The following is a 22,120-nucleotide window of genomic DNA, read 5'->3' on the forward strand; positions in this document are numbered from 1 at the left end:
CTTCGGTGGTAGGCAAAGTAATGGAAAGGGTACTGAAGGATAGGATTTCTGAGCATCTGGAAAGACACTGCTTGATTAGGGATAGTCAGCACGGATTTGTGAGGGGTAGGTCTTGCCTTACAAATCTTATTGAATTCTTTGAGGAGGTGACCAAGCATGTGGATGAAGGTAAAGCAGTGGATGTAGTGTACATGGATTTTAGTGAGGCATTTGATAAGGTTCCCCATGGTAGGCTTATGCAGAAAGTAAGGAGGCATGGGATAGTGGGAAATTTGGCCAGTTGGATAACGAACTGGCTAACCGATAGAAGTCAGAGAGTGGTGGCAGATGGCAAATATTCAGCCTGGAGTCCAGTTACCAGTGGCATACCACAGGGATCAGTTCTGGGTCCTCTGCTGTTTGTGATTTTCATTAATGACTTGGATGAGGGAGTTGAAGGGTGGGTCAGTAAATTTGCAGATGATACGAAGATTGGTGGAGTTGTGGATAGTGAGGAGGGCTGTTGTCGGCTGCAAAGAGACATAGATAGGATGCAGAGCTGGGCTGAGAAGTGGCAGATGGAGTTTAACCCTGAAAAGTGTGAGGTTGTCCATTTTGGAAGGACAAATATGAATGCGGAATACAGGGTTAACGGTAGAGTTCTTGGCAATGTGGAGGAGCAGAGAGATCTTGGGGTCTATGTTCATACATCTTTGAAAGTTGCCACTCAAGTGGATAGAGCTGTGAAGAAGGCCTATGGTGTGCTAGCATTCATTAACAGAGGGATTGAATTTAAGAGCCGTGAGGTGATGATGCAGCTGTACAAAACTTTGATAAGGCCACATTTGGAGTACTGTGTACAGTTCTGGTCGCCTCATTTTAGGAAGGATGTGGAAACTTTGGAAAAGCTGCAAATGAGATTTACCAGGATGTTGCCTGGAATGGAGAGTAGGTCTTACGAGGAAAGGTTGAGGGTGCTAGGCCTTTTCTCATTAGAGCGGAGAAGGATGAGGGGTGACTTGATAGAGGTTTATAAGATGATCAGGGGAATAGATAGAGTAGACAGTCAGAGACTTTTTCCCCGGGTGGAACAAACCATTACAAGGGGACATAAATTTAAGGTGAATGGTGGAAGATATAGGAGGGATGTCAGAGGTAGGTTCTTTACCCAGAGAGTAGTGGGGGCATGGAATGCACTGCCTGTGGAAGTAGTTGAGTCGGAAACATTAGGTATCTTCAAGCAGCTATTGGATAGGTACATGGATTATGGTAGAATGATATAGTGTAGATTTATTTGTTCTTAAGGGCAGCACGGTAGCACAGTGGATAGCACAATTGCTTCACAGCTCCAGGGTCCCAGGTTCGATTGCGGCTTGGGTCACTGTCTGTGCGGAGTCTGCACGTTCTCCCCGTGTGTGCGTGGGTTTCCTCCGGGTGCTCAGGTTTCCTCCCACAGTCCAAAGATGTGCAGGTTAGGTGGATTGGCCGTGATAAATTGCCCTTTGTGTCCAAAATTGCCCTTAGTGTTGGGTGGGGTTGCTGGGTTGTGGGGATAGGGTGGAGGTGTTGACCTTGGGTAGGGTGCTCTTTCCAAGAGCCGGTGCAGACTCGGGGGGGCCGAATGGCCTCCTTCTGCACTGTAAATTCAATGATAATCTATGATTAATCTAGGACAAAGGTTCGGCACAACATCGTGGGCCGAAGGGCCTGTTCTGTGCTGTATTTTTCTATGTTCTATGTTCTATCCCCGTAACCCAGTAACCCCACCTAACACTTTGGACACTAAGGGCAATGTATCATGGCCAATCCACCTAACCTGCACATCTTTGGACTGTGGGAGGAAACCGGAGCACCCGGAGGAAGCCCACGCACACACGGGGAGAACGTGAAGACTCCGCACAGACAGTGTCCCAGCGGGGAATCGAACCCGGGTCCCTGGAGCTGTGAGGCAGCAGTGATAACCACTGTGCCACCGTGGTGTCCTTTAGGGAAGGAAATCTGTCACCCTTACCCGGTCTGGCCTACATGTGACTCCAGACCCACAGCAATGTGGTTGACTCTGAAATGCTCTCAGGGACGGGCAATGCTGCTCCAACAACGCCCATAAAGACATTTTTTTAAACTCAGCCTGGGATAAAATCAATGATTCAACCTCCACTGCTCCATGGGAAAGAAAATTCCACAGACTCACGACCCTTGGAGAGAAAATAATTCTCCTAATCTCTTTATTCAACAAGAGGCCCCATTATTAAACTGTGTCTCCGAGTTCCAATCCCCCACACAGCTGGAAACATCCTCCTGGTTTCCACCCTGTCAAATTCCCTGAGGATCTTCCAAGCTTCAGGAAGATCACCTCTCATTCTTCTAAACTCCAATAGATACAGAGCCAGTCTGTCCAACCTTTCCTCTTGGATAAGCCAAGGTTCCTTCGACAGCACCTTCCAAATCCACGACCACTCCCATCGAGAAGGACAAGAGCAGCAGATACCCGGGAACCCCACCACCTGGAGGTTCCCCTCCAAGCTGGGGCTGGTTTAGCTCATTGGGCTAAATCGCTGGCTTTTAAAGCAGACCAAGGCAGGCCAGCAGCACGGTTCAATTCCCGTACCAGCCTCCCCGAACAGGCGCCGGAATGTGGCGACTAGGGGCTTTTCACAGTAACTTCATTTGAAGCCTACTTGTGACAATAAGCGATTTTCATTTCATTCATTCAAGTCACTCACCACCCTGACTTGGAAATATATCGGCCGTTCCTTCACTGTCGCTGGGGCAACATCCTGGAACTCCCTCCCTAACAGCACTGAGGGTGTGCCTGCAGCACAGGGCAATTAAGGATGGGAATAAATGTTTGCCCCTCCCATGGATTAATTTTTTTTAAAGTTCTTCATCTCAGGAATGAGTCCAGTGAACCTTGTTTGAACTGTTTCTAACGCAACGGGACCTTTTTCAAATATGGAGACAAAACCTGTACAGAGTATTTCCAGATGTGGTTTTCTATTTTTCTACTTTTCTATTCCATATTCCTTGCAATAAACAATAACAAAGAACAAAGAACAGTACAGCACAGGAACAGGCCCTTCGGCCCTCCCAGCCCGTGCCGGTCATGATACCAACCTTGGCCCAAACCCTCAGCACTTCCTAGTGCCGTATCCCTCTATACCCATCACTATTGCTTCACAGCTCCAGGGTCCCAGGTTCGATTCCGGCTTGGGTCACTGCCTCTGCGGAGTCTGTACGTTCTCCCCGTGTCTGCGTGGGTTTCCTCCGGGTGCTCCGGTTTCCTCCCACACGTCCCGAAAGACGTGCTGTTAGGTAATTTGGACATTCTGAATTCTCCCTCTGTGTACCCGAACAGGCGCCGGAATGTGGCAACTAGGGGATTTTCACAGTAACTTCATTGCAGTGTTAATGTAAGCCTACTTGTGACAATAAAGATTTTTTTTAAAAATCCATGTGTTTGTCAAGATGCCTTTTGAACGCCGTTAATGTATCTGTTTCCACAACCTCCCCTGGCAACGCGTTCCAGACACTCACCACCCTCTGTGTAAAAAACCTGCCTCGCACATCTCCTCTAAACTTTACTCCAAGGACCTTAAACCTCTGCCCCCTGGTGACTGACCCCTCCACCCTGGGAAAGAGTGCCTGCCCATCCACTCGATCTGTGCCCCTCATAATCTTGTAGATCTCTATCAGGTCACCCCTCAACCTCCGTCTTTCTAATGAAAACAGTCCGAGTCTATTCAGCCTCTCCTCATAGCTAACACCCTCCAGACCAGGTAACATCCTCGTAAACCTCCTCTGCACCCTCTCCAAAGCCTCCACATCCTTCTGGTAGTGTGGCGACCAGAATTGTGCGCAATATTCTAAGTGCGGCCTTACCAAGGTTCTATACAACTGTAGCATGACTTGCCAGTTTTATACTCGATGCCCCGTCCAATGAAGGCAAGCATTCCGTCTGCTTTCTGACTACCTTGTCCACTTGTGTTGCCACCTTCAAAGATCTGTGGGCCTGCACGCCCAGATCTCTCTGACTTTCTATATTCCGAAGAGTTTTGTCATTTACGGTATATTTTCCCTCCATGTTACCTCACATTTGTCCGGATTAAACTCCATTTCTCTGCCCACGTCTCCAACCTATCCATGTCCTGCTGTATCCTCTGACAATCCTCAACACTATCTGCCACTCCACCCACCTTAGTGTCATCCGCGAACTTACTAATCAGACCGGATACATTTTCCTCCAAATCGTTTATGTACACCACAAACAACAGAGGCCCCAGCACCGATCCCTGTGGAACACCACTCGTCACAACCTTCCATTCAGAAAACACCCTCTACTGCTACCCTTTGTCTTCTGTGACCGAGCCAGTTCTGTATCCATCTTACCACCTCACCTCTGATCCCGTGTGACTTCACCTTTTGTACCAGTCTGCCATGAGGCACCTTGTCAAAGGCTTTACTGAAGTCCATGTAAACAACATCCACCGCCCTCCCCGCATCAATCATTTTTGTCACCGCCTCAAGAAACTCGATCAAGTTAGTGAGGCACGACCTCCCCTTCACAAAACCATGCTGTCTATCGCTAATCAGTCCATTTGTTTCCAAATGGGTATAAATCCTGACCCTGAGAATTCTCTCCAATAATTTACCTATTGCCGACGTGAGGCTCATCAGTCTATAGTTTCCTGGATTACCCCTGCTACCTTTCTTAAACAGCGGTACCACATTAGCTAGTCTCCAGTCCTCTGGGATATCACCTGTAGCCAATGAGGATACAAAGATGTCAGTCAAGGCCCCAGCAATTTCCCTCCTTGCTTCCCTCAGTATTCTGGGGTAAAACCCATCTGGCTCAGGAGACTTATCTACCTTAATATCTTTTAAAAGACCAAATTGCTCCTCCTTTTCGATAACATTCCATTTACCTTCCTAATCATTTGCTGTACCTGCAGACTAACTTACTGTGATTCCTGTCCCAGGGCACGCAGATCGCTCTGTACCCGGACACCCAGATCTCTCTGTACCCCGACACCCAGATCCCTTTGTACCAGGACACCCAGATCGCTCTGTACCCGGACACCCAGATCGCTCTGTACCCGGACACCCAGATCTCTCTGTACCCCGACACCCAGATCCCTTTGTACCAGGACACCCAGATCGCTCTGTACCCGGACACCCAGATCGCTCTGTACCCGGACACCCAGATCCCTCTGTACCCGGACACCCAGATCCCTCTGTTCTCGGACACCCAGAACCCTCTGTACCCGGACACCCAGATCCCTCTGTACCCGGACACCCAGATCCCTCTGTACCCGGACACCCAGATCCCTCTGTACCCGGACTCCCAGATCCCTCTGTACCCAGACACCCAGATCCCTCTGTACCCGGGCACCCAGATCCCTCTGTACCCGGGCACCCAGATCCCTCTGTACCCAGACACACCCAGTTCCCTCTGTACCCGGACACCCAGATCCCTCTGTACCCAGACACCCAGATCCCTCTGTACCCGGACACCCAGATCCCTCTGTACCCGGACACCCAGATCCCTCTGTACTCAAACACCCATATCTCTCTGTACGCGGACACCCAGATCCCCCTGTACCCGGACACCGAGATCCCTCTGTACCCGGACACCCAGATCCCTCTGTACCCAGACACCCAGATCCCTCTGTACCCGGACAACCCAGATCCCTCTGTACCCGGACACCCAGATCCCTCTGTACTCAAACACCCATATCTCTCTGTACGCGGACACCCAGATCCCTCTGTACCCGGACACCCAGATCCCTCTGTACCCAGACACCCAGATCCCCCTGTAGCCGGGCACCCAGATCCCTCTGTACCCAGGCACCCAGATCCCTCTGTACCCAGACACACCCAGATCCCTCTGTACCCGGACACCCAGATCCCTCTGTACCCGGACACCCAGATCCCTCTTTACCCAGACACCCAGATCCCTCTGTATCCGGACACCCAGATCCCTCTGTACCCAGACACCCAGATCCCTCTGTATCCGGACACCCAGATCCCTCTGTACCCGGACACCCAGATCCCTCTGTACCCGGACACCCAGATCCCTCTGTATCCGGACACCCAGATCCCTCTGTACCCGGACACCCAGATCCCTCTGTACCCAGACACCCAGATCCCTCTGTACCCGGACACCCAGATCCCTCTGTACCCAGACACCCAGATCCCTCTGTACCCGGACACCCAGATCCCTCTGTACCCGGACACCCAGATCCCTCTGTACTCAAACACCCAGATCCCTCTGTACCCGGACACCCAGATCACTCTGTACCCGGACACCCAGATCCCTCTGTATCCGGACACCCAGATCCCTCTGTACCCGGACACCCAGATCCCTCTGTACCCAGACACCCAGATCCCTCTGTACCCGGACACCCAGATCCCTCTGTACCCAGACACCCAGATCCCTCTGTACCCGGACACCCAGATCCCTCTGTACCCAGACACCCAGATCCCTCTGTACCCGGGCACCCAGATCCCTCTGTACCCGGACACCCAGATCCCTCTGTACCCAGACACACCCAGATCCCTCTGTACCCGGACACCCAGATCCCTCTGTACCCGGACACCCAGATCCCTCTGTACCCGGACACCCAGATCCCTCTTTACCCAGACACCCAGATCCCTCTGTACCCGGACACCCAGATCCCTCTGTACCCGGACACCCAGATCCCTCTGTACCCGGACACCCAGATCCCTCTGTACCCGGACACCCAGATCCCTCTGTACCCGGACACCCAGATCCCTCTGTACCCCGACACCCAGGTCCCTCTGTACCCGGGCACTCAGATCCCTCTGTACCCAGATCCCTCTTACCAGGGCACCCAGATCCGTCTGTACCCGGACACCCAGATCCCTCTGTACCCGGACACCCAGATCCCTCTGCACTTCAGAGATCTCCAAACACTATTTAAATAATTTGCCCTTTTTCTCTTCTTCCTGAAAAGTGGACAAGCTCACATTTTCCCACATAAAACTCTACCTGCCAAATTGTTGCCCACAAACCTAACCTCTCTATGTCCCCTTGCAGGCTCTGCACCTCCTCTTTACACATTATATTCCTCCCTATCTGTGTCATCAGAAAATTTTGCAACCAAATGTTCACTCCCTTTGTCCATGGCATTGATATAAATTGGAAATAGTTGAGCACCAGGACTGATCCATGTGGCAACAGCTTGCTAACCCAAAAGAAACCCACTTACCCCTACTCTCTGCTCCCTGTTAGCTCAGTAATCCTCTGCCCGTGCTAATATGTGTGACCTTTGATGTGGCACATTATCAAATGCCTTTTGGAAATCCAAATACACCACATCTACAGGTTCCCTTTATCCAGAGGCTGGTTTAGCACAGGGCTAAAAAGCTGGCTTTTAAAGCAGACCAATGCAGGCCAGTAGGCCAGTTCAATTCCCATACCGGCCTCCCTCAACAGGCGCCGGAATGTGGCGACTAGGGGCTTTTCACAGTAACTTCATTGAAGCCTACTTGTGACAATAGGTGATTTTAGTTTTCATTTTTCATCCACCTTGCTTGTTACTTCTTCAAAATACTTAAATAAGTTAGTTAAACATGATTTCCCTTTCAAAACCCCATTGGGTTGATCCCTGGTGATCAAATTATGATTTTCTATGTATCCTGCAATAAACTCCCTAATGGTGGATTCTAACAATTTTCTGTTGACAGATGTTAAGCTAAGTGCCTGTAACTTCTTGCCGTCAGTCTCCCTCCTTTCTTGAATCAAGGTGCTACATTAGCTATTTTCCAATCCACTGGGATCCTCCCAGAATCTAAGGAATTTTGTAAGATTATAACCAATACATCTACTGTCTCTGTAGCTAAATCTTCTAAGATACCAGGATGCAGACCAGCTGGTCCTCGTGAGCCTTTAGGTCTAATAGTAGGTCTAATCAGTGAAGTGCGTGCGAGGAGACAGGTGACTACGCCGGAGTGAGATGGAGACCAAGTGAGCAGTGAATTAGTGTCACATGGTAAGTCTTGATAGGTCCTTTTCAGGTTTAGCTGTAGATTAAGAATCAAGATAGGACATAGTATCAACCTGCAAGTAAGTTAGGCTAGTTTGTTAAGTAGAGCACTGCCCAAAGTGGCAGTTATCATTGTGGTATTAATTACTGCAACAGGAAGATAAACTCGTTAGAGACTCATCAGAGGGTCTGAGATGGAATCTGAGTAAGTAGCAAAGAACAAATAACAAAGAACAATACAGCACAAGGACAGGCCCTTCGGCCCTCCAAGCCTGCACCCATCATGTATCCTATCTACACTAACCGCCTGTATCCTTCTCTACCCCGTCTGTTCATGTACCTGTCCAGATAAGTCTTAAAGGTCGCTAACGTATCTGCCTCAACCGCCTCACTGGGCCGTGCATTCCAGGCCACCACCACCCTCGGTGTAAAAAAACTTCACTCGCACATCTCCACTGAACCTTTCCCCCCTCACCTTGAACCTGTGCCCTGTTGTAATTGTCATTTCCACCCTGGGAAAAAGCCTCCAACTGTTCACTCTATCTATACCCCTCATAATTTTATAAACTTCTATCAGGTCGCCCCTCAGCCTCCGTCTCTCTGGGGAGAACAATCCCAGTTTATTCTAGGGCTATTTTAGGACTGAGTTTAGGAGGAACTTCTTCACCCAAAGGGTTGTGAATCTCTGGAATTCCTTGCCCAGTGAAGCAGTTGAGGCTCCTTCTTTAAACGTTTTAAGAAAAAGATAGATGCCTTTCTAAAGAATAAAGGGATTCGGGGATATGGTGTTCGGGCCGGAAAGTGGAGCTGAGTCCACAAAGATCAGCCATGATCTCATTGAATGGCGGAGCAGGCTCGAGGGGCCAGATGGCCTACTCCTGCTCCTAGTTCTTATGTTCTTCTGTTCTTATTATACATTGGTGGGGATTATACATTGGGGGGGATTATACATTGGGGGGGATTATACATTGGAAGGGGTTATACATTGGGGGGATGAGGGCGAATGCACCCGCCCTCACCCCAGTCCGCAGCCCCGGCCAGTCTGCAGCCCCGGCCAGTCTGACACACCAAAATTGGCCACCAATGGACAAGACTCCAGATCAATGTTGGGAACTGCTGACATGGTGCTAAAGAAGGACACCCAAAAGCTCACCATCTTTGGACAAGACCAGAACATGTGGGTATGGTTGGCGGACCCACGAGGACACCGCTCACACCTGTCCTCCATTCCATCAATTGCGTGACTTAGTTCCATCAAAGAAACTGCTCATCATACTTTAGGCTGGATGAGCTCTTTGAACCACCTGGAATCCTGAAAGACGTGCTGTTTGGTGAATCGGACCTTCTGAATTCTCCCTCTGTGTACCCGAACAGGCGCCGGAATGTGGCGACTAGGGGCTTTTCACAGTAACTTCATTGTAATGTTAATGTAAGCCTACTTGTGACAATAATAAAGATTATTATTATTATTAGATGAGGCTGAGGGGTGAGCAGGATGAGGTGGAATTTACCCCACAGAGGTCCTCATTCCACACATCCTCATGTAAACTGGGTCCCAAGTCCTCCCCTTTTTTCCTTCACCTGATCATATGAGTAGATTCCAATGAGATGGTTCGCTCATCGATTTTTGCGATCCTAGCGCTCCCCCCCCCAAGTCCTTGCCAACTGTAAGGTTTCCTCCAACAGGGAAGGCTGTGGCACGAAGGGGAGATGCAGGCAAGCCCCGCGGACTAAGTCACACAATTGGAAATATCGGAATAGGTGTGCCCCTGGCAGTTGGAATTTCGCTGAGAACTCCTCCCACTGGCGAACTGTCCCATTTATAAACTGGTCTCTGAAGCACTCGAACCCCTTCCCTCCCCACACCTTAAAAGTCAAATCCAAACCGGATGGCGCAAACAAGTGGTTACCATTTATAGGAGCCAACAATAACACGGCCCTCAGCTTGTAATGTTGTCAGAGCTGCCTCCCTATCTTCAAGGTGGCCATCACCTCTGGGTTGGAGAGAGTGGGAGTGGTTACTGAGGCCCAGAAACCCGACCCTCGACACAAACCTGCCTCCATCTTCCCCCACGTGGTGTCCGATTCTCTGTACCACCCCAATACCTGCTCCTCGTTGGCCGCCAGTAATACATGTGGAAATTGGATAGTGCGAGATTACTGTCCTACCTCCTAACCTAGTTTCTCAATTTACTTTAGATAGATCAGACTTCATGGGCGAAATTCTCCGCAATCGGCGCGATGTCCGCCGACCAGCGCCAGAAACGGCGCAAATCAGTCGGGCATCGCGCCACCCCAAAGGTGCAGAATCCTCCGCATCTTGGGGGGCCGAGCCCCAACCTTGAGGGGCTAGGCCCGCGCCGGACTAATTTCCGCCCCGCCAGCTGGCGCGGAAATGACATCTCCGGGTGGCGCATGCGCGGGAGCGTTAGCGGCCGCTGACAGTTTCCCGCGCATGCGCAGTGGAGGGAGTCTCTTCTGCCTCCGCCATGGTGGAGACCGTGGCGAAGGCGGAAGGAAAAGAGTGCCCCCACGGCACAGGCCCGCCCGTGGATCGGTGGGCCCTGATCATGGGCCAGGCCACCATGGGGGCACCCCCTGGGACCAGATCGCCCCGCGCCCCCCCCCCCCCAGGACCCCGGAGCCCGCCCGCGCCGCCTCGTCCCGCCGGTAAGGTAGGTGGTTCAATCCACGCCGGCAGGGCAGGCATTCTAGCAGCGGGACGTCGGCCCATCGGGGGCCCGCGCCCCCCCAGCCCCCGGCGATTCTCCGACCCGGCGGGGGATCAGAGAATCTCGCCCCATATTCTTATGTACCTTAATTCAGATTTGAAACCGTCTCAGACCCAGACCTCGACCCTTCAAATTGAACATGAAATTCAATCTTGCTATGATCGTTGTTGTCTTTGCTATAAGATGATTGATAAATCCCGTCTCATTGCTGATTACCAGGTCTGGGTTAGCCTGCTCCCTGAACGTGATGCTCTAAGATTTGTACCAGGCCACCTGAGCTAACCTGATTCTTCACGTAGCTTAATGTTTTCCATCATCATTGTGGTACATTTCTTACATGTCCCATTTACAACTTCCTATACCCTCTGTCCTACCACGGCTGGGATTCTCCCCTACCCGGCGGGGAGTCGGAGAATCCCGCCCCATGTAACTATTGTTCGAGGTCCATAAACTACTCCCACAAGTGACCTCTTACTTTTCCTGTTTCGTATCTCTACCCAAACTGGTTCTACATCCTGTCATTGAAAGCCAGGGTCACCTCTCACGACCGACATCCTTAATTGGAGTTATCCCTCCACTTTTTCCTAGTTTCCTGACTTTTCGAAATGTCAAATACCTGTCAGTATTCAGGTCCCAGCCTTCGTAACGCTGCAGCCAGTTCTCGGTGAAGCCAATCACTGAACCATAGAAAGGTTACAGCACAGAAGGAGGCCATTCGGCCCATCTTGCCCAGCCCGAGGACACCCAGGTGTCCTTTCTATAGTCAGGGGCACAGATAGGTGCTTCTGTGTACGGGAAAGAGACTCCAGGATGGTATGTTGCCTCCCTGGTGCCAGGGTCCAGGATGTCTCCGAACGGGTAGAGGGCATCCTGAAGGGGGAGGGCAAACAGGCAGAGGTCGTTGTACATATTGGTACGAACGACATAGGCAGGAAGGGGCATGAGGTCCTGCAGCAGGAGTTCAGGGAGCTAGGCAGAAAGTTAAAAGACAGGACCTCTAGGGTTGTAATCTCAGGATTACTCCCTGTGCCACGTGCCAGTGAGGCTAGAAATAGGAAGATAGAGCAGCTAAACACGTGGCTAAACAGCTGGTGTAGGAGGGAGGGTTTCTGTTATCTGGACCACTTGGAGCTCTTCCGGGGCAGGTGTGACCTATATAAGAAGGACGGGTTGCATCTAAACTGGAGAGGCATAAATATCCTGGCCGCGACGTTTGCTAGTGTCATACGGGAGGGTTTAAACTAGTATGGCAGGGGGGTGGGCACGGGAGCAATAGGTCAGAAGGTGAGAGCATTGAGGGAGAACTAGGGAATAGGGACAGTATGGCTCTGAGGCAGAGCAGACAGGGAGATGTTGCTGAAAACAGCAGGACTGGTGGCCTGAAGTGCATATGTTTTAATGCAAGAAGTATTACGGGTAAGGCAGATGAACTTAGAGCTTGGATTAGCACTTGGAACTATGATGTTGTTGCCATTACAGAGACCTGGTTGAGGGAAGGGCAGGATTGGCAGCTAAACATTCCAGGATTTAGATGTTTCAGGCGGGATAGAGGGGGATGTAAAAGGGGTGGCGGAGTTACGCTACTGGTTAGGGAGAATATCACAGCTGTACTGCGGGTGGACACTTCAGAGGGCAGCGAGGCTATATGGGTAGAGATCAGGAATAAGAAGGGTGCAGTCACAACGTTGGGGGCTTTACTACAGGCCTCCCAACAGCCAGCGGGAGATAGAGGAGCAGATAGGTAGACAGATTTTGGAAAGGAGTAAAAGCAACAGGGTTTTTGTGGTGATGGGAGACTTCAACTTCCCCAATATTGACTGGGACTCACTTAGTGCTAGGGGCTGGGACGGGGCAGAGTTTGCAAGGAGCAACCAGGAGGGCTTCTTTCGACAATATGTAGATAGGGAATGAGCCCGGCCAGGTGGTAGAAGTTTCAGTAGGGGAGCATTTTGGGAACAGTGACCACAATTCAGTAAGTTTTAAAGTGCTGGTGGACAAGGATAAGAGTGGTTTTCCCAAAGGTAGGGGAGTCTAAAACTAGAGGGCATAGGTTTAAGGTGAGAGGGGAGAGATTCAGAAGGGCCCAGAGGGGCAATTTCTTCACTCAGAGGGTAGTGAGTGTCTGGAATGGGCTGCCAGAGGTAGTAGTAGAAGCGGGTACAATTGTGTCTTTCAAAAAGCATTTAGATGGTTACATGGGTAAGATGGGTATAGAGGGTTATGGGCCAAGTGCGGGCAACTGGGACTAGCTTAATGGTAAAAAACTGGGCGGCATGGACTGGTTGGGCCGAAGGGCCTGTTTCCATGCTGTAAACGTCTATGATTCTATGATTCTATGGTCCTAGGGTGAATTTGCTAAATTGGGGGAAGGCTAATTATGACAATATTAGGCAGGAACTGAAGAACCTAGATTGGGGGCAGATGTTTGAGGGTAAATCAACATTTGAAATGTGGGAGGCTTTCAAATGTCAGTTGAAAGGAATTCAGGACCGGAATGTTCCTGTGAGGAAGAAGGATAAATACGGCACATTTCGGGAACCTTGGATAACGAGAGGTATTGTAGGCCTCGTCAAAAAGAAAAGGGAGGCATTTGTCAGGGCTAAAAGGCTGGGAACAGACGAAGCCTGTGTGGAATATAAGGAAAATAGGAAGGAACTTAAGCAAGGAGTCAGGAGGGCTAGAAGGGGTGACAAAAAGTCATTGGCAAATAGGGTTAAGGAAAATCCCAAGGCTTTTTACACGTACATAAAAAGCAAGAGGGTAGCCAGGGAAAGGGTTGGCCCACTGAAGGATAGGCAAGGGAATCTATGTGTGGATCCAGAGGAAATGGGCGAGGTACTAAATGAATACTTTGCATCAGTATTCACCAAAGAAAAGGAATTGGTGGATGTTGATTCTGGAGAAGGGTGTGTAGATAGCCTGGGTCACATTGTGATCCAAAAAGACGAGGTGTTGGGTGTCTTAAAAAATATTAAGGTAGATAAGTCCCCAGGGCCTGATGAGATCTACCCCAGAATACTGAAGGAGGCTGGAGAGGAAATTGCTGAGGCCTTGACAGAAATCTTTGGATCCTCACTGTCTTCAGGTGACGTCCCGGAGGACTGGAGAATAGCCAATGTTGTTCCCCATTCACAGACCCTCCCCTACCCCCACCCCCCCACTCACAAACCCTCCCCACCCTCACCCCCCATTCACAGACCCTCCCCCACCCCACCCCCACTCACAGACCCTCCTGCTGATTACCACATACCGGCCACCATCAGCTGATGAATCAGTTACTCCCCCATGTTGAACACCACTCGGAGGAAGCACTGAGGGTGGCGAGGGCACAGAATATACTCTGGGTGGGGACTTCAATGTCCATCACCAAGACTGGCTCGGTAATACCACCACAGACCGAGCTGGCCGGGTCCTAAAGGGCATCGCTGCGAGACTGGACTGCAGCAGGTGGTGAGGGAACCAACAAGAGGGAAAAACACACTTGATCTCCTCCTATGATCGACCTCTCACAAATCTGTCCATGACAACATTGGCAGGAGTATCACCACACAGTCCTTGTGGAGAGAAACTTCTGCCTGCACCCTGAGAATACCCTCCACCATCTTGTGTCACACTAGCACTGCGATAAATGCAGCACGTTTGATTGGCACCCTATCCACCGACTGAACATTCACTCCCTCCACCACCAGCGAACAGTGGCAGCCGTGTGTACCATCTACAAGATGCACTGCAGGAACTCACCAAGGTTCCTTCGTCAGCACCTTCCAAACCCACGACCGCTACCATCTAGAAGGACAAGAGCAGCAGATACCTGGGAACCCCACCACCTGGAGGTTCCCCTCCGAGTCTCTCACCATCCTGACTGGGAAATATATCCTTCACTGTCGCTAGGGCAACATCCTGGAACTCCCTCCCTAACAGCACAGTGGGTGTACCTACACCTCAGGGACTGCAGCGGCTCAAGAAGAAAGCTCACCCCAACCACTTTCTGAGGGGTAACGAGGGAAAGGCAATAAAAACCCTGGTCAGGCCAGCAATACCCACAGCCCGTAAAATAATAAAAACAAGAGTGGGGTGAGACATAGAAAGTAAAGAGAAAAGAAAATCTGGAAGAAATTCTGCACAAATGAGATTGAACTATTTGGTATGTTCTCTTTCTGGACTAGAAGTCATGTAGAATTTTCAAAGGGACAGAGACAGGTTCAGTGAGCAGGCAAGGATTTGTCAGATGGAGCATAATGTGGGAAAAAATGAACTTGTCCAATTTGGCAGGAAGAATAAAAAAGCAGCAAATTATCTAAATGGAGAGAGACTGCGGAATAATAATAATAATCTTTATTGTCACAAGTGGGCTTACATTAACACTGCAATGAAGTTACTGTGAAAATCCCCTAGTCGCCACATTCCGACACCTGTTCGGGTACACAGAGGGAGAATTCAGAATGTCCAATTCACCAAACAGCACGTCTTTCGGGACTTGTGGGAGGAACCCAGAGGAAACCCACACAGACACGGGGAGAACGTGCAGACTCTGAACAGACAGTGACCCCAGCCAGGAATCGAACCCAGGAACCAGCCAATGTGAAGCAACAGTGCTAACCACTGTGCTACAGTGCCTCTGAGGTACAGAGGGATCTGGGTGTCCTGGTACATGAATCAGGGAAGGTTAGTACAGAAAGGGATTAAAGAGGCCAATGGAATGTTGTCGTTAATGCAAGGGGAATGGAATATACAAGTACGGATGTTTTACTGCAGCTGTATCGGTACTTGGTGAAACCACATCTGGATACTGTGCACAATCTTGGCCTCCTCACTGAAGAAGGAGACAAATGTGTTTGAAAGCAGTTCCGGGAATGTTCACTCGCTGCAATGAAGGGTTGTCTTATGAGGCAAGGTTAGAGGCTGGGCCTGAATCTGTACTTGTTTCGGAGAATGAGAGGTGATTTTATTGAAACATATAAGATCCTGAGGGGATTTGACAGGGTGGATACGGAGAGATGTTCCCCCTTGTGGAAGCGACTAGAACTGGAGGGTCACAGTTTATAATCAGACTGTGATGAGGAGAATTGTTTTCTCTGAGAGTTATCAGTCTGAGGAACTCTCCAGAGCAATGGAGGCTGCATCATTTTCAGGCTGTGGAAGATCGATTCTCTTATTAATCAAGAATGTCAAATTATTGGGGCTGGGAGGGGAAGTGATGTTGCGACCAGTCAGATCAACCAATCGAGAGGCTGATTGGCCCTAATGCTGCTGTGAATGTGTATGTTCAGATTTATGTCTGCAAATATGGAGAGATCAAGTGTCAGGAACATAAATCTCCTCATTAACAAGTTCCTTACGGTTAGGTTCCTCTTAATAAATAGAAAAATTCTGAAGTTTCTCAAAACTCAGAGTTTGAGGATGACATCTAGCTTTTATGACAGAATGGGACAAATCCTCCAAATGTTGTGGCGATTCGGACTTCATTGTATATAAATAAGTTGCTGTGTTACTCGCACTTCCAGAACAGCAATTGCTAGACTGCTATCAAATTCAACATTTGCATCCCAGAAAGCTCGAGGCCCTTATCCACGTTCCAATGGGAGTCTGTGGCACAACAGGACTATGAGTAATGAACGTCTTCTCATTTCAGACAGAAATGGTCCATCTCGTTCTTGGTCCAAGACAATGACTGTTACAATTTCACAATTGCACATTCGACCCTCTTCTAGCTTTACACAATCTTGAAGTCTCGGTATCTGACATAAGCTTTCCTTTATTGTCTAATTCTATTCTGTGCTGTTTGACATCTAAGAGGATCTGGATTTGGGAGCCAACCCCTTTTCTTTGTCGGAGGATATTTTTTTCAGAGCCCTCACTATCTCGTCCTTGCCTATCTCCCACTTGCTCCTCGACTGATTTCTAGTCCACTTTTTAAACATCGCTGTTCAATAAAATTGGCATTTTCCAATTCAAAACGTTAACGCTTTGTTTATCTTTGAGTTTTTCCATACTACCCAAAATTGAACTGAATTATCCCACCCACTGGTACTGTCTCCATCAACCCTCATTCATTCCCGAAAACTCAGTTCAGAAAGGGCTATATAATTACAGTAAGACTTTCTTACTCTTGTAGTCTAACCCCCAACATATCACCAGTTACAATCTGCCAATTTGAAAATGCTCAATTTATTCTTTCACTGTTTCCAGTCCACTAATTAACTCTTAACCCTTGATATTACAACCCTTAATGAGCCCTAATTTTGTGAAATAACATTTTATCTGACACTTTCTCATACTGATGAGGCATTATCTGTGACATAAAGCATTTCGATGGGAACTCAATCTCTCTGATAATTCTACTTATTCATTGAAAATACTGGATTGAAATGTGACCGACTAATGTCATCCTTTCCCAGAGCTGACAAACGATGCCCAGGATTGGGGAATGTAAACTGTGACTTGGAGCTGGAGAAGATCAGAAAAGATTGGTGTCACCACCACTTATCTCTTCTGAAGACCAAGTTAATTACTTTTAAAAATGCAAAACAATTGGTATTGAAAGCTTGCAAAAGAAATCTGTGAACTTACACTTGTTTCAGCTGGAACCCCAGGTCCAAACACCTCCCTAGTAGATGTGGTTGTTGGGTCTTTGTCCTCATATTCTGTGACTTCATAATAATATTCATCTTCATAACGCTTGGGGTCATATTCATTGGGGTCATATTCTTCAACATCATATGTTTTGAATTCATGATCATTAGTCCCAGTTCCTTTGCTGGAAGAACCTTTGACATCATGCTCATTGAGGTCATGGCCATTGAGGTCATGCTCTTTGACATCATGCCCGTTAAGGTCATGGCCATTGAGGTCATGCTCTTTGACATCATGCCCGTTAAGGTCATGCCCATTGAGGTCATCATACTCCTTGATCTCATATTCATTGGGATCATACTCTTTGAAATCATACTCATTCAGATCATACTCATTAAGTTCCTGTTCCTTTTCTTCAGTCTCTTTCTTTTCAAGATAATAATCCTCTCCAGTCAGATAGTCCTCTTTATAGTTGTCTTCAATATTTGTCTTATTTTGTCCAAGTGAAGTTCACAGTGTTTGGGAAATGAGAAATGATATGAGCATAGTGTTAGCAAAGCTTCAGCTTAATTCGACAATACGCAAAGTAGCCCAAGAGATGGTGGGTGGTGTTCACCCTGGTTTTTGAGTGAACTGGGTCAACTGTTACATTTTATAAGGGGTTAGACTGACTAAAAATTGTAATGTTTACTTGCATCAGGGAGCAGGTTTAGCATTTTGAAAAGGACATTCATATAAAATCGTGAGACTGAATGAAAAGGGTTAACCCACATAAACTAGAAGGAGCAATTATTCGTGATCACATTTAGCAGCAATTGGGAATTTGAAATGAGTGAGGAAATATAGAGAACATATTTCCTCTAACACATTCATCTCTTGGTAATCTTTGCGAGCAACTGTCAGTGTCGAGGCAATGGCTGGCTCCGAACTTTTAACTTTAATTCCCTTTGATTTCTTTCAGCATTTTCAAACATTTTGGTCCTTATGAAAGATATTGATATTCGGAAGCTCAATGTTTAAAAAACACCAGATACAGTGTGGTAAACTCTCTGTGCCAACTTCTCTAACAATGGAGATTGTAACTTAAGGTTTTCAAAACGTTTGCAAACATTTCTGTGGGATAAACAAGTAACTACTTAAATGCAAAGCTTTTCATAACTCAGTTTGAATTTTGATCAGCTGAAGGATGTTCTGATAGGGCGAGATAAAGAGGGGCTGGGAGAAGGTTCATGTGAAGGTTAAACACAAAGACTCTGTGTCTATGTCATTCTATGAGCTGTGCCCGAGTCAAATTACAAAGAAAGCGAAACTGTAGAGCTTGATGTGAACTTTCCATCAGCTCAAACCTGGGAAACAAGGAAACTCAGTACCAGTCTAGACTTAGGCCCCTGCTGAGGTGGTGATCAAGATTAAAGGTATATTCACACTCCAACTAGTGTCAGGATGAAGTGACTCCACTTTCCTTTGCTGATGGTGGGAACACTCCAGAACAAAGAGGAAAATAACTTTAAAATGAAAGGTTGACCATTCAGGGGCCATGGCAGGAAATATTTCATCACACAAAAGGGAGTGGCTAACTGCAACTCTACACCCCCCAAACAAAAACGATGGCCTCTGGGGTTCATCTCAAATTGGAGGTCAATGGGTTTCTATTTGTTAAAGGTATGAAAATCAAGGTTGACAGATAGAGTTGAGATGCGGATCAGAAGTGGTCAAATTGATGGTGGAATAGATTCGAGGAGCTTAATGATCTCCTATTGACCCTAATGTATCAAAATTCCCCCTCAAACTGTACCGAAGGCAGCAGAACCCAATGGAAGATGCCATGAATCAAATAAAGTCAAATAAATGTTAAAAGTTCCACCCTAACTGGCCATTGCCTCTTGCTTTGATTCACATTTATTGACAAGTTAAATAGAATCAGCAAATATAAAGCACAGTGAATGGATTTTTATCAAACAAATTGAGCAATTTGTTACTCACCAAATCCAACATGAAGAGCTGTCAAAATATTTTTAATGCTTAAAAGGCACGATTTTATTGCCAACTGAAACGACAATACTGGATTCAGCTCTTGAGGCAGCTCCATCACAGTCAGGTCCAGGTGTGTTTGGTGTTGTCAGAGGAGCAGTAACTCCCCGATATGTTTCAGAATGAGAGGAGAACAAAACCGAACTCTCCATCCTCTCACTTCACCACTTACCGCTGACAACATCCATGTCAATGTGACTGAGATCAACTTTACATCAAAGCCTTTCTCATTGAAACTCTCACTAACCAGGTCACCAATTTCGCAGAACACACAAAAAAACCCCAGGTTAATGTAAACTGATAAACTGCACATGGTACAGGCTGATAAACTGAGACAACCTGGTCTTTGAAAATCATTTTCCTTTCTGGTTGTTTTTTACCTCATTAACTTTCTCTCCGACTGTTGAGCTGGTCGTTCCCTCATAGGTTTCATAGTAATATTCCTCGCCAGTCTCTTCCGGCAGCACATTGGTCACCACCTGCAGTGAAATTGAGAGAAAACAAAGAGAGTATTTAGTTATCGACACAGCTTAAATCAGGTCTGAATTTGGCAGATTTCGCCGGGGTGGGGAACAAGAGGTTTGGGGGGTGGGAGTGGGTTAAGGGTCATTCAGGTCTATCATCAGAGATCTTCCAGTCTTGACTCCTCAGAAGATCTTGATCATTTTTGCTACCTTTGGCCCAACCTTGAGTTTTGATGTTGTTTGGTGACTGGCCAAGTCTTGTTTCCTCTTCGTAGATGTAAAGATTTTTTTGGAAGTAATCTTTGTCGCTATGTTCTTAGTTTTAGTTTGTCCAACATCCTTCTTCAGTTTGATGAATGAAATGAATTTCTTTTTCTGCAAAATGTGGTGAGAGATGGAATGGAAAATAGCATAAATAATGATGGCAGGAAAACAGGAGAGAAATGTGAATCGAAGGTCGTGGGGACACCTGCACTCCCAGCTGTAAAAAAAAAATGATGATTTGTGGAGGAGGGGGGGATTGCGGAGAATAAAGAGCAGAAAGGAGTTGCTCTGGAGAAAAGAGAATGATGAGGATGGCAAGTAAATAGATAGGATGAATGGACAAAGCAAACAGACCATGCTGGAGATTGGAATCTGGTCACTTTGTTACCTCAGTTGGGAAGTCTGTCCCCTCCAATGTTGATTTTTCCTCAGTTGGCTGATAGTCAAACTCTACAAAGTCTCCATCACTATAATCATAGTCATATTCCAGTATTTCTTCAGGAGAGTACTGCACCGTGAGGGGAAATGCAATCATAGTTCTGTTAGTAGCAATCCAAGGTACGCCTGGGTAAGCAGAATCAACCTTTTCACACACAATTAATGAAAATATGTTCAGAGACGTGAGATGGACCTTGACCCCATGCGCGGGTGCACAATGAACCCTGACCAATCAGCAGCCAGTTGTGTAGGATCCACTGCACCCCACCACACAAACATCAAGATCAAACTCAGACATGTTTTCATCCAGTCACCCAATGTACAGAACTTCCAACTATCTGCTCAGTATCGTTGCAGATTAACAGGATAAAGTTTGTGTGCTATCTCATGCATATGTGCTGCCTGACAGGAGGTGGAAGCAATTCAACAATAACCTTCCAAAGGGAATTGGTGCTTTTAAAAATTCATTCATGAGATGTTGGTGTCAGTGGCTGTGCCAACGTTTATTGCCCATCTCTAACCACTCTTGCGAAGGTGGTGGTGAGCTGCCTTCTTGAATCTCTGAAGCCCTGAGGTGTAGGTACACCCACTGTGCTGTTAGGGAGGGAGTTCCAAGATGTTGCCCCAGGGACAGTGAAGGAACGGTGATATATTTCCCAGTCAGGGTGGTGAGTGACTGGGAGGGGAACCCCCAGGTGGTGGGGTTCCCAGGTATCTGCTGCTCTTGTCCTTCTAGATGGTGGTGGTCGTGGGTTTGGAAGGTGCTGTCTAAGGAACCTTGGTGAGTTGGTGCAGTGCATCTTGTAGATGGTACACACGGCTGCCACTGTGCGTCGGTGGTGGAGGGTTTGAATGTTTAAGGTGGTGGATGGGATGCCTATCGAGCGGGACTGCTCTGGCCTGCATGGTGTTGAGCTTCTTGAATGTTGTTGGAGCTGCGCTCACCCAGGCAAGTGGATGAATATTTCTAAAAGAAAGAAATTGCGGGGATACGAGGAGAGGTGAGGAGAATGGGGTCAATTGGATAATCTAGCACAGACTCAATGGTCAGAATGCTTTAGGATTCTATGAATTTATATTTGTATTCACCGTCGATGTTAACATTGACAGATCGCTTGTGGCATTGAGCCCAAGAGTAATTTGGGTGTCAGGTGGAAGACCCATTCTCACCAGGTGTCAGATCGGACTCGGAACAGGGCCGATTCCCTGGTCACGTCGCGAAACACCACTGGTCACCGCAAATGGAGACCAGATGGAGAGACAACGCCGGGGGAGGGTGGAGTATGGCAGGGCAGTGCCAAGCGGTAGTGCTTGAGGTGACAGGACCTAAAGGCGGCAGGGCCTGAAGGTGGCGGGGCTTTGCTCACTTGAGGGGGGGCACTGGTACCAGCGGTTAGATATGGGGGTCCTGATGACCGGCATTTGGGGTGGGAGGGGGCCTGATTTCTGCGATGAGGAGGGAGGACCTGATGCTGGTGAGCAGGGGGGAGGGTCATTGCGAATGAGAATGGGGGTGGGTGCCGGAACGTTACTCTGAGATTGGGATATCCTTTTTTATAGGGTGCCCCGATCTCTGAGGAGTCAGAGCTGCCGCTCCGGTCTTACGGAGGCCAGTTCACTCCAACCTCCAAAC

At 48.1% G+C, this 22,120-nt stretch overlaps 1 protein-coding gene across 1 annotated transcript in view; it reads right to left on the bottom strand.

Annotated features, from left to right (window-relative positions):
- The window catches only part of col11a1a (collagen, type XI, alpha 1a), a 1,142,395-nt gene that overhangs the window by 963,744 nt on the left and 156,531 nt on the right, over window positions 1-22,120 (bottom strand). The window contains 3 exon segments of the mRNA XM_072510277.1: window positions 17,288-17,779; window positions 19,702-19,800; window positions 20,438-20,557. Of these exon segments, the coding sequence (XP_072366378.1) occupies window positions 17,288-17,779; window positions 19,702-19,800; window positions 20,438-20,557 (711 nt within the window).

This window comes from Scyliorhinus torazame, chromosome 7 (genome assembly GCF_047496885.1).
Source record: "Scyliorhinus torazame isolate Kashiwa2021f chromosome 7, sScyTor2.1, whole genome shotgun sequence".
Lineage (NCBI taxonomy): Eukaryota > Metazoa > Chordata > Chondrichthyes > Carcharhiniformes > Scyliorhinidae > Scyliorhinus > Scyliorhinus torazame.